Genomic DNA, 12,921 nt, shown 5'->3' with positions numbered 1-12,921 from the left:
TCTACTAAAGCAATAGACAATCTAGTGATACTGCTAAAAATCCAAGGAGAAGATGTCAGTTTACACCACCCAGGAACTAGACACTACAATTAACATCTGTTACTGCTTCCTATTTGAGGAGCTAAGAGTAGAAAAGCTATGTGAAGAATGGCACTACCAAATCCTCAATTCCAAATATGGCACCACATCCATACCCTACTGGGCATGTATACAGGGCATACCCTACATGACTCTTCCTTCAGTATTCAGACATCTTAGGGCAGGGTTTCCAACTGCACACATCAGCGGCGCGGTTTCTGAAGCACTAACGCTGGTGCTCAGTGCAATCTCACGACAAGGTATGGGAGGGACGTGCTGCTGCACTCCTGTGCACACATCTGTCTAGAGGACCCCAAAGGGCCAGTCTGCTCCCAGCTGTCCACACCCTTCAGCAACTAAACACATCGGCAGGGAGAAATCAGCTAGCCATTGCAAACACCAGAAATCACAGGCAGCAAAAGCAATTTGGCCACACCCTTTCTCCTAATCTAATATAAGAAATTCCAAGCAGTATATAGGGATCTGACTTTCCTGAATTTACATTCCCTTAAAGCCATCTTGCTGGCTAATTGGGGCTGATTTCTTAGGCCTTTAACCCTCAATATCAAAAAGATTTTCAAGGTATCACACAGTGGTATCACTGCTTTTTTTATACTATCACAGTTGGTGTCAAGAAGAATTATATCTTAGCATAGACAAGTCTTGCCATCTGCAATACAATTGTAATGTTGCTGGTTAAAGAAAAAGCATCTAGCCCAGCATACCTTTTCAGACAGCTGCTGATCAATAATTCCAGCAAGACAATTGGGTGGGACCAGACTGCACACACCCCAGACCACGACAAAGAAGCAAAGCAAGTTAAAATTCCTATTAAGCTATATTTACAAATGCCAGCTCCTTCTGCAATTATGGTGGAGGACCATGACACCAAAGGAGAGCTAGGTTATCAAGAGAACTTCATGCCTTCATCTTTATTGTCTTTTGAAACAATACAATAGATGTAGCTGAAGGGCATGGCATTTTTTCTTCATTATTCAAAAGAAAAGACTGGCATATATAGCAACTGGCTGCAGATAATAAAGGCTAAGCCTTTAACAATCAAGTTAGGAGGAGGCAAAGAACAGTCTGCACACTGTGCAATGAGCTTAAGATCTCAAACATTTTTTATGCTTGGTGACCAAGACAAATCTGCACCCTGTCCACAGAGAGGAAAAAGCGCCAGCCCTTCAAGGGCTCAATGGCAGCGAAAACACCAGCTATGTGAGAACTGTCTTGGCCCTGCCCATGTCAGACAGACACCTGAAGCGTGGCCCACCTGCCAGCTCAGACCCCTCACTACCCACCCATTCGGCAGATCTCTTATTTTAAGCATAGATCCTTTTCTGGACACAAAAAGACTTTCAATAGTAACAGGTATTTTCACAAAAAGTTAAGCTTAAGAAGAAAAAAACTCAAAAACTACCTCTTGACTTTTAAGAGGAAAAACCCCAACAAAACTACAAGCATTGCCTTGAAAAATTGATGTCATAGAATCATAGAAGTGAGAGGCAAATATATTGTGCAAGTACACAAAGTCAATAAATCTTTCAACAGCTGAGGAGTGGTCCCTCCCACCCTGTTCCACATGCCTCATACAGAAGGTCCCCAGCCCATGCCTGCATGGAGCAGGAAGGCTGTTCCTGAAGCCCACGGACCTGCATGAGGACATGCTCCATCTGTGCACATCGCAGACTCTGGGCAGCATCAAGAAGGGAACACCCTACCTATGTGAAGAGCACAACAGCATAATTTTAAAAAGCAGATTTCAGATGTTGCATAGCTTTATAAATGCCGTGTTTCACGTTCGCATCCATCCCTGGATTTATTGCAATTTATATATTATGCAATATTTTCCCCGACAGCACCCAGAAGGATGCGCACCAAGAGACCCACACCCCACTGCCATGTCGCTACTTTCCCAATCTCTGTTCCACCCAAGACACTGCCAGAAGGAAATCGCTAGGCGAGGAAACTCGAGGGTCTGGAAGCGCCGGTGGCTCCAGCCAGGATCTGCCGGCTCTGTCCTTGGCACAATAGTTGGATGCGATACAACCGGGCGATGCGAGGCTGAAATACTTCCTGGGATGGCTGAATGGGCTCATTCAGTAGTCAAGGGTAATTCTTTATTAGCCATCTTCTACAGCCCAGCACAGAAACTACAGCCCTGAGGGGAGGGTGGGAGACACCAGCCATGTGCCTCAAGAAAGGGGTATGGCTTAGCATTGTCTCCCGCCCCAGTAATTGACAATCTTTTTTTTTTTTTTTTTGTCCTCCCTTTCCCCTTCCCTCCCGCCCCGGGCGTTACCGAAGCCGGTGGAGGAAGGGAAGGTGCCCGGCCGGGGCCGGGCTGTGGCAGAGCCGCCGCAGCTGCCGTCCGGCCCGGCCCCTCGGACCCACCGGCGCCGCTCGGAGCGCTGAGGGGGGGAAAGCCTCTGCCGCCCTCTCGCCGCTCCCTCCCGCCCCGAAGTTCGGGCAACTGGGACCGGCCGCCCCGCCGGCGGTGGCGGCTCGGCCGGCAGCCGGGGAAAGGGGCCGGCAGCACACCCGGCCCCCGCGGCGGCTTTCCCGCTGCCTCCCCGCTCTTACCTTTCACTTGACTTTCATACTCCGCTATAATCTCTTTGTCCTTTTTGAATCTGCTCGGGGTTGACATTATCCACTCGCTTCTTCTGCTTCTCCGCCTTGTTCTAAATTATTATCACTAATTATTCTTGTTTATCTGGAGGAGCTCCCAAGTTGTGTCAGGCGGCCGCAAGCCCGAGCGAGCCGGGGAGGCGGCGGGCGCTGGCCCCGCGGGAGCGCCGCCGGCACCGGAGGCGGCGAGGCGGGGAGCGGCGATCAGACTAACCCCGGCGCAGGCACCATCGCCTCCCGGCACCGCCGCCGGCAGCAACGCGGTCCGCGGCTCGGGGCCGCCGCAGGGCGGGGCGGCGGAGCAGCGGCCGCGGGGCACTCGCTTCCACTAGGCGAGGGCGGGGGCTCGGCGGCTGCGCCCCACCATTGTTATCTGTCCGCACGCACCCGGGAGAGGGGAAGGGAAGCAGGGAGAGAGCGGTGGGCGGGAGGCAGGCGGCCGTGCTCGGCCCGTACGCCAGAGACACTGGTTACTGCTGCCGCCGCGCTCGCCTGGCTGAGAACTCGGGGCCGGCGCCCCGCCGTGACTAACCCCGGGCGGCAGCGCCGCGGCGCATGTCCCAACCTCGCGGGGCGAGCAGTCGCCGGCTCGGGGCGGCTCCCCCGCCGCGCCCTGAAGAGGTGTCTCCGGGAATAAACTTCTCCCCGCCCTCCCGCCGCTGTCTCCTCCCTTCCTGCCTGCCCTCCCGCCTCCGGTCCTCGCCCGCCTTGTCCGCCCCCTCCGGCTCCCCGTGGCCCCGCCGGCAGCCGCTCACCGCCCGGGGCCGGAGCCGTGGGTGCAGCGCCCGCTTGCCCGGCCGGCCCGCAGCCGGAGGCCCAGCGGGCCTGGGGGCTCGGGTGGGAGGAGGAGACCCCCGCCCCGCCGCCCCCATCGAGCATGGTGGCCGGATGCTCTCGGGCGACGGGGGTGTGAGGCCGCGGTACGGTTACAGAAGGCCTTTGATCCGGCGGGGAAAGTTAAAGCCCCGTGCTGCCGTCAGCGCCAAGCCGCCCGGGGAGGGGGAGCCCGGAGGGGACAAGTAGCCCTTGGGGACACCATGTGCCTCCCCAGTGTCTCGGAAGACAGGGCACGGCTGCACCGGTGTGCGTAGGGGCTCGGACCCAGGGGGCCAGAGCTTGGCACACCCAAGGGAAGAGCTGCACCTTCAGCACAGCAGGTCTTCCTTCCACTGCCCTTGTCCGCATCCCCTGGGGATGCAGCCTGTTCTCGAGGGCAGGAGCGCCTGTGTGGGACATTCCCCACATCTCCTGCGGGAAACAAGCAAAGCTGGGCGGGAGGCCACTCAAAATGCTGCTGCCTTGAGCTGCTGTGCAGGGCACACATCGGGGCTGGCCCTGATGTCTGACCGTCACGTTCAATGTCAGCCTTGGAAGGATGGATTCCAGCCCAGCAAGCAGTGGTGCATGGCCCTCCGCAAAAAGCTGGGGCTGGGAAAATGGGAAGAAGATCATCCAGAAGGGCAGGAATAGCTGAAATTTGGAGCATGGGACACGTTGTCAAAAGGGCATAAGTGACCCTGGCATACCCTTGGTCCAGGGTGCCTCCAGCTGCGGTGGGGACAGCCTCCTCTGCCTGAAGAGCTGGAACGTGGTTCAGCCCTTGGAGACTGTGGAGGGTGAGAGCTGGCTGCCAGCTGTGCAGGTGCAGTGAGACCATGCCTGGCAGGAGTCAAGCACAGTGGTTCACAGAGCTGGTAGCCACACTTCTCTAAGGTCCCTGGCTGCAAGGTTGGAGATGCAGAAGGGCTCAGGTGTGACTCAGGTTGTACAACACATTTTTTTTTTTTTTACCCCAGGTGCTCTGAAACTTTACTTTAGCCAGAGAAGAGCTTTCTGGGAAAAAAAAAAAAACACAAAAAAAAAAAAAAACAAAAAAAAACAAAAAACCACAAAAAAACCACCAAAAAACAACACATTGAAAAAGCAAAGTGATGGACACTGCTGCCTTGTGATGTACAGAGAATGTGGCTGTCATTCGTGGGTCAAAGCTGAAAGTCAAACCAGGGCACAGCTTCAGACTTTGAGCTGCAGGGAGGTCAGCTCTGAGGAGGTTAAAAACAGGCAGAGGACATTCTGGAGACAGAGGGCTCCAGACAGAGGGCTCCATTGATGCCTGGTATGTCCAGGAGTGATTAAGCAAAGATGCACACTATTTACAAATTTCCAAAGATAGTGGCTGTATAATTTTTGTGGTGGAAGTTCCCAGCGATCCTGTCCTGGACAGCTAGCTCTGATTCTGCCAGGACCTGACTCTTTGGGACAAACAAGTGAATTGTGGGATGATCTACAATTGGAAAAGTTCAAGGGATTTGAGCTTGAGTGCTGGGGGCACCTGGTGCTCAGAGAGCAATGGCACAGTTAACTGTACTCATGCAGACATTCTTGCTTGCATTTATATTCTTATAAGCAGGTTGCCTTGATGTTATAGTTGCTCACTTCCACACCTCTGCATTTCAGCAGTAAGTGTACATCTGTCCTTTGCAGTTCATCTTTCATTAAGTACCATATTCTTCCTGCTAGAGGATCAGGGTAACAGGATTCCTGTTCCCTTTTCCATCTTCATGTTTTGTTCTCTGTAATTTTATTACATGTCTTCATCTTGCCCTCCCAGTGCAATCTTTTTTCACTCTGATCCCAATCCAGATCACCTAACACTGTCTTAGCACAGGAGGTTATTGTCTAAAACCAATTAAAAAATTTAGGTTGGATAGTCAAATTACATCCCTTGAATAAGAAGCCCAGCCTCAAAAGAGCAGTCATCTCTGTAATCCCAACCACTTTGATTTTCATCTCAACCTTTGATGCCAGCATCTTTCTTCCTGGCTGTTGTAGTCCATCTGTTTGGCTGGGGACTGGCTGATTTACAAGACAGTGGGCCGTGTTCCCTGGGAACATGAGGCACTAGCTGGAGATTAGCTGTAAGTCTTGTCTGGTCTTTCAGAGCACTGTGTTTTTGCAAACAGGACAGGGAACAGTGCCCAAGTCCCCTTGTATCCTTTGCGAGGTTTTGCAGGCTGGCACCTCCTGCCAGGCCAGTCCCTTTCTCCCTTACCTAGGACTTGGTCATACAAACCATGCCCAGCTGTGGTTGAAGGTGTAGAAACGTTCTGTGTGTCCTCTCCTGAGTCCTGAAGGATGCAGCCCCCACTGAGCCTGTGCTGGAAAGACTGAGGAGAATGGTGCAGAGATAGGCTGAATGCCCATGCCAACACCATCCATTCCCTCTGCACTAGATCCTACATCCAGAGGATCAGCCTGGCTCCACAGAGCCAAAACAGAAGCTGCAGACAGATTATGTTACTGCTTGAGAAGATGAAGAAACCACCTTTGGGCTCTGGAGACTGACCTCCCTGTATTCAGCCACTCAGCTCAGGGCTGTGTGTCCGTAGCAAGACCACTGAGGAAGGATGGGCCAGCGACTCGGCAGGCTTGAGTGTGCCAGACTTAGAGCTGCACAGATTCTGGATCCCTGAGTTAGGGTTGGACTCCAGGATAACCAGGATTGAGCTGGCTGAGAAATCTGATTCCGGCCCCCTGTCCCTGTTCTCCCCCTGCTTACCAAGCCCCCGTCCCCCCCTCCCTGCCCTGCTCTTCTTTAGGGATTGGCAAAGGATTGTGCGTTATTACATGGGTGTAATCTTCTTTTAAGATGTTCATGGCAGCTCAAGTCTCCAGACTCAATTCCGCACTGATTTACACAGCCTGCAATCCCATTGTGAGGGTGGTGATTGCACAGGAACAGACCCTGCCTGGGCTCTGCAGTGCTACGTTTGAGGTGACTTACAGGACACAGAAGATTATTACAGAAATGCCTGTCATTTGAGACCTGTTCCCAAAGATCCCCACTGAGTTCACGTGAATTTTGAGAGCAGCAAGTGCTAGAGCTGTGGAATAGCCTTGTTATATAAATCCCTGTGCACTCATGAATGATGCTCAAGAAATCATGTTTATCCAGGGTTCTGTGTACTCTAATTTACTGCTTGCAGAGCACATCCAGGTCTTCAGAGGGAGAATGCTACAGACATTTAAAAAGTATTAGGATAAAGCTGGTGGAGAGCACATATGTTGTTGCAAGAGAGTTGTATCAGTAATGCAGTGTAGTGCAGTACTGTTGTGGTACAGTTCTGGTGCAGGGTTTGTGGACTGTATCTCAGGGTATGGAGTTAGATAATCTACTCCACCAGGGAATTGGAAAACCTGAATTATGTATGTTAGAACAGAGACGTGTTTATACAGAGAGCAGTTCCTGCAATACTTCATACACTTAGTGCAAAAAGGGAATAACACAGGCATGCTTGATTCTGCTTGCTTGAGAACTTCATTATTGCATTTCATTTCCACAGCCTGATGAGCTGTGCAGTATTTGGTTTCTTCTGCTGCCAATAAAAACAGTCCATATAACTGGTTGCTGGAGTATCATTGAGCTATTCTCTGTGAGTACATAATGAAACACATTTGACCCCCTTAAACAATAAAACCCTACACTAATTTTCTTTAGTCTGAAAAGAAGACAAATAATTCATCTTGCTTTATAATTGCAGTCAATCCGTCATTTTACAATTGGACAGTAAGTCTCTAAGTAAAAGACCAAGCTTTAATTGAAACAATGAAACATTTGATTGTTACTGAAAAATCAGTAAGAAGCACCATTCATAGAGCTTGTTCAAATGTTTGTCACTGATAAGATGCACATTTCTAAAGAATCAAATCTGTTTGCTTTGGAATGAGATTATTTTAGCAAATACAGTTGCTTATCTAAGATGTAAAACCAGTGAGGCTTTTTTTCTCTCCCCTGCCCCCAACCATGCAGCACTTAATGCTGCTCCGTGCTTATAAACTCCTGAAACATGGAGATGAAATCTGGGCTTATGGGGTTTGTCATAGGCTGCAGAAGAGCCAGGACTTCACCCTGGCTGACCTGAAAGCAGCTTCAAAGCAATCAGCTGCACCTTCACAACAATGTGAAATAAAGACTGTGAGCTGCCCAAACTTTAATAGTTCAGGAGAGGTATTTCCCTTACCTGAGTTTCTCTGTAAGCCTAAGCTGTCAGTCAGCTTTCATTGCCAGGAACAGTACTCTGACCATTGGCATGGCTATATTGCTGTATGGACAGGTGTATACAATTTCTTCCAGATGCAGGAAGAAAGGGCATTTTGTTCCACAGTAAGCGTGTCTACAGGTGGAGTATGTAGAATTGGTTGTGCTGTAAGTTCATGCTATACCAGGGTCCATGACCATTTTCAAGCCCTAGGCTTTACTACACACCCCCTCAGTTATGTTTTTTGCCCATTATGCTGAGCTTCTTTAGAATATAATGATCAGAATGTCCATTTTGTGAGCTTCACACACCCTAATTTAGGCAACTGAAGTCATATGCCCAGTTCAAATGAGGGCTCCTCAGTATAAAGGAGACATGGAGCTCCAGGACAAAATCCAGTGGAGGACTACAGTGATGATTAAGGCATCTCTCTTATGATGGCAGGCTGATAGGGTTGGACCTGATCAGCCTCAAGAAGAGATGACTGAGGGAGGACCTCATCACTATCTGTAAATATTGAAGGGAGGGTATCAAGATGATGGAGCTGGGCTCTTCTTAGTGGTGCTGAGCAATAGGACAAGAGGCAACAGGCAGAAACTGATGCTCAGGAAATTCCACCTGAACATGAGGAAGAACTTTTACTGTGAGGGTGACTGTGTCCTGGAACAGATTTTCCAGAGAGGTTGTGGAGTCTCCTTCTCTGGAGATATTCAAAAGCTGTCTGGACACAATTCTCAGTAACATGTTCTAGGGACCCTGTCTGAATTGGGAGGTGGGACTAGATGTTCTCCAGTGGTCTGTTCCAACTGTACCCATTCTGTGATTCTGTAATTTAAACTATCATTTAACCGCCTTCAAAAGTCAATCAAGAGAGGTGGGCATCTGAAATTCTCTTATTTTAGACACTTAATTTAGTATAGATTTTGTTCCCATTTTCCTTAGTGTCATAACCAGAGGTCGTATAAGACAGTAATGATACCCTGTTCATAAAACCTGAAAGTGATATGCTGAATCTTAACAACAATTAGGAATATTTATAGTCATTTGCTGCTGAGCAAAATGCACAGCTAAGGGTATGCAGACTGCATTGGCTCATTTACTAATTGCAGTCACATTGGCAAGTAATCCTGTTGGCCGGTCATCTGAAGGAGGATTCAGGAAAACTGCCACTAGATAACTTTTTCTATACTTTTTCTATATGTGTGTGTGTGTGTGTGTGTGCGCGCGCGCATGTGTGTATATAGCAAATTTGTCATGTTTAAATGCATGCAATAGCTCTCTCAGCGTGAAATACATCTGAATCCAGTAGAGAATTGTTCACATCACAGAAAAAAAAATCTTCCAAGTGAAATCACTGACTTGAAATGTTAAGAGATTCTTCTGGTTCATAAGGTAAGATTTGAGTCCTGGAGGAGTAAGAGAATGTGGGACCTGAACAAGCCTTGTGTTTCTTCTAAAATAAAAAGAAATGCATCAAACCCAAACCTTCTCACATTAGTTTCATTGCTATTTTGTTTAAAGGAATTAATGTGATTTAAAGAAGTGATTGACATGTTAATATTTAGTTCTTTGGTTTTACAATTCTGAAGTGTATCTTAATGTTTCCTTGTTAACTTGTTCATTTTGAGCAGTGCTAATAGGACTAATGACATAACTAACATATAGAAAGTGATGAGGCTACTTATGCCTTCTACTGTTGTTAAGAATATTATCCTTTTTTATATGATATTGCTATTCACTTCCCAAGTAGTAATTACAGGGAGGAATGAATTCCAAGTAATAACTTTTTCACTTAATGAGAAGAGACTGAGGCAGTCTTGCCTTTTGGAAGGAGAAGAAATATAGAAATAATTGCATCCTCACTGCAGGGTTTGTGTTCTCTGTGGGGCTACTTTTGTTCTGTTGGTAGCCTTTGAGACTCTAGTATTCCGCTTCTGAACATAATGAGCTGAATGCCTAATTTGTAAGCTTTACACACCTTATACCTGACAGCTTACATACACTAGCATTATTCTGTATCTTTACCTTCTTGAATTTAAGAGTATATTGTCCAGAGAAGCAGGAAGGTTGATTTTGGTTTGGCTTTTCTTTCCAAGGCTGGTAAGGTAACACCAGTGTATTTTGAAAGAACTCTTCCAAGTGAGCATAAGGGGCTGTGTTAGTGGTATTGGAGTCTTTGATGAGAAGATAATAGCAACTCTGATAAACAGCTTTTGGGTTTAATATTTCTACTTGCATTGTTTGTGTTTGTTCTATCCATTCTCATCTAAAATTGAAATGCTTCTGCTACTTTATTACGCCTGACCTTCTCATACTAATGGTTTTGAGTGGAGAACATTAGAAACTGGGTTATGTTTAAAAGGAGAAGGAACTGCTTGAAGCAGCATCAGATAATTAAGAACATCACATTTTTAAAAATCAGTCCTATGTACTTCATCATGCTGCTGTTATCTGACTTTAACTGAAATGCTTCTATGAATAAGGCTGCTGGATTGTACCCTCAGGACTTAGACAGGGGAACGCAACTGCCAGTCTTGCTATCCTTATATGGCCTTCATGGGCCATCCAGGAATCTCAGCTTTTTGGGCTGCTTCCATCTGTGCCAGTAGTTTAAAGGTTGCAAATCGCCTTCACTTATCTCAAAAGGGCATTAATTTCGAAGCCCAGCAATGACACTTCAAATGTCAGCCTTGTTCATTTTCTCAGAAGCATCCAGCTAGCCTGCTTATTCATTAATGTGGCTGGCTGGGTGGGAACAGCTGCAGTCCATCCGCCTGAAAAATGCCTGGCTATTAATGGTCTACACAGCGTGCTGTCATTTCTCTGATTAAGCCCCTTGGTCTTTCCTCTGGCTGAGCCTTTTCCTGAGAAAAAGGTGTATGTGGTGAGAGGCAAAAGTGGAAAAGGAAAGGCTACCTCTGTAACATCTTCTCTTTTGATTATTGATAGCATGATCTGCTTTCCTGATTTTTTTTTTTTCTTAGCTACTTTTGCCTTCACAGTTGGACAAAGACAAACCAGACTCATGCAGGAAGGGTGGTGATACCTGGGATTCAATGATCCTTGTGGGTCCCTTCCAACTCAAAATATTCTGTGATCCTATATGGAAATGCTAATGCCAACATAACTGAATCTTAGACTGTGAAATAGAGGTAGGAAGGGATACAGGTCCAAGTTGGAGACTGTCTAAGGAGAGACAGTATTTCTACATTTTGCTTAAACACCACTTTAACTTCACTCAAAATCCCATCTGCTGGCATGGCCTGAGAGCACTCCAGGGTAAGCTGGGTGGTGTCAGTTGGAATGGTTTCAGACTGCAGAAGGAATAGAATCCAGACCAGCTTCTAAGGCTGCTGTCCCCCTGTATTAAAAGACATCAGGATGTCCTTCTTCTGCCACTGGATTTTAAAAGACAAGGATTCACCTGAAAATTATTCTTTTAATTATTTGATACTAGTGTGACTTTGTACAGGGAAGGTGTTCCTTGCTGCAGTCTCCATCTCTGGGTGAATTTTGAGGTGCCAGTGATTCCTGAGGCAATGCCCAAGTCCCTGCTGCAGAAATGTGGAATCACTGGGTGCTTGAAGGAAGGACTCATGTCCTTTGTTAAACCTGGCTTTCTGTCATATCCTCAGGTCCCAGCTGACCCTCTCTGCACACCTGGGCTGCTTGCTCTCATCAACAGGAGACACACAGTAGCTCAAAGGTGACATATAATGATCTTAGCCTCAACTAAGCCACAACTGTGGCTTCAAGGTAAAGATTTTAAGCTTTTATGCCAGTGTCCAAGAAGATGGATCCTACATGGAAGAAAATCAGTAAGGACTTGTGGAACAATTTTTTCATTTAATTTTTGGCATGAATAGGAATATTTCTTAGTCATAGTTCCCTTTTGTTATTTCTGTTCACCCACCCAATGTCACAATAATTGGGTGTGCAAATATTGCAAACTGCACACAGTCACTTGTCTCTAAATGAAGTTATTTTTATAAAGTCTGTATCTCAGACACATAAAACCAAAAGCTTTCCGTTAACATCCACTTCTTCAAAAATTCATTTTGACCAAAGATAATATCTGTTTAAGGTGATTCATAGTTTTCAAAAATACATAAAACTAAAGATACGTAGAAAATCCTTCTGGGTTCCTTCAGGGCAGTTTCCAGCCCAGGCTGTTGATGTATTTGAGATGTCACAGCTCCCTCCAGCGGGCTACTTCCAAGAGGAGGATTCTGCAGGCACCAACCCAAAGCTTCCAAACCTCAATCAGAAAATATTCAAACCATTTTTAGCATTTTTACCCTGAATGTAGTAGCTGATTCTCCCTTCTCATAATATAATAATATTTGAAGTAAATGCTTGTATAAAATCTGAGAAAATTAATGTACATGGGCCAGATTTTCATATAGACTCAAACCGATTATTTCTTGTTGACTGCCATGTAAATACAGTTTTTCATTTGGAGTAGGGTGGCATGGTCTATGAAACCACAACATGTGAGATGTAGTAGGATAAAGAAGGATTCTTATGTTAACATTCTCCAAGTCATCATTCTCCAATATCAAACTACTGCAACAAGTCCAACACAAATGACATGCCATTCATCTGAACATAGGTGACTTCGTGTCAGTTTGTTTTCATAACATGGATTACTGGTACTTATGAACCTTCACGGGAGCTGATGTCTTCTTTTATGAGTTTTCAAGTGTGACAGTGGATGAAGCCATGTCCATGGGAATGACAAAGTCTAGTCCAAGCTAGGGAACAGATCCAGAATGGAAATGTGTTCTTTCTTTCCAAGAGCCTGAAAACACAGAGCAGTTATTTTGGGAGACTTCCAATAATTCTAAATCTTAGTGTCATTTTTCTTGGGAGATGATGTCTTGTGACATAAGCATTTTATAAAACTTTAAATTTTCACAAATACTGTAAACCGCAATATCTATATTAATAATTTTTAGATTGATGATTTAATATTATTATTTGATATTAAAAGACAAGTAATGAAAGAAGTTTAACGCAGTTCATTACTACTCCTTTCAACTTCTGTTCACATTACTGACTTCTCAGTAGTGATTCAAGCTGTAGGTTTAAAAACAGGCTTGCAGCTGATGGATAGTGCTGGCAAACCAAGGAATGCATTCAGCATGATGGTTATAGATAGGTGGTGGCT

At 46.4% G+C, this 12,921-nt stretch overlaps 1 protein-coding gene across 3 annotated transcripts in view; it reads right to left on the bottom strand.

Moving 5' to 3' along the window:
- Window positions 1-3,353, bottom strand: part of SRGAP1 (SLIT-ROBO Rho GTPase activating protein 1) — a 138,535-nt gene extending 135,182 nt beyond the window's left edge. For 2 of the 3 annotated variants that reach the window (XR_010362067.1, XM_064419370.1), the window contains exon 1: window positions 2,665-3,353. Coding sequence is in view for 2 of the 3 variants with exons in the window: in XM_064419370.1 (XP_064275440.1) it covers window positions 2,665-2,731 (67 nt within the window). In the remaining variant the exon portion in view is untranslated. The remainder of the gene's footprint in view (window positions 1-2,664) is intronic. The other variant, XM_064419371.1, reaches the window with a different exon arrangement.
- Between the last annotated feature and the right edge of the window lie 9,568 nt (window positions 3,354-12,921).

Source organism: Passer domesticus, chromosome 5 (genome assembly GCF_036417665.1).
Source record: "Passer domesticus isolate bPasDom1 chromosome 5, bPasDom1.hap1, whole genome shotgun sequence".
Taxonomy (NCBI): Eukaryota; Metazoa; Chordata; class Aves; order Passeriformes; family Passeridae; genus Passer; species Passer domesticus.
Note: the sequence above shows the minus strand (reverse complement) of the source record. Positions and strands in the feature narration are given on the sequence as shown.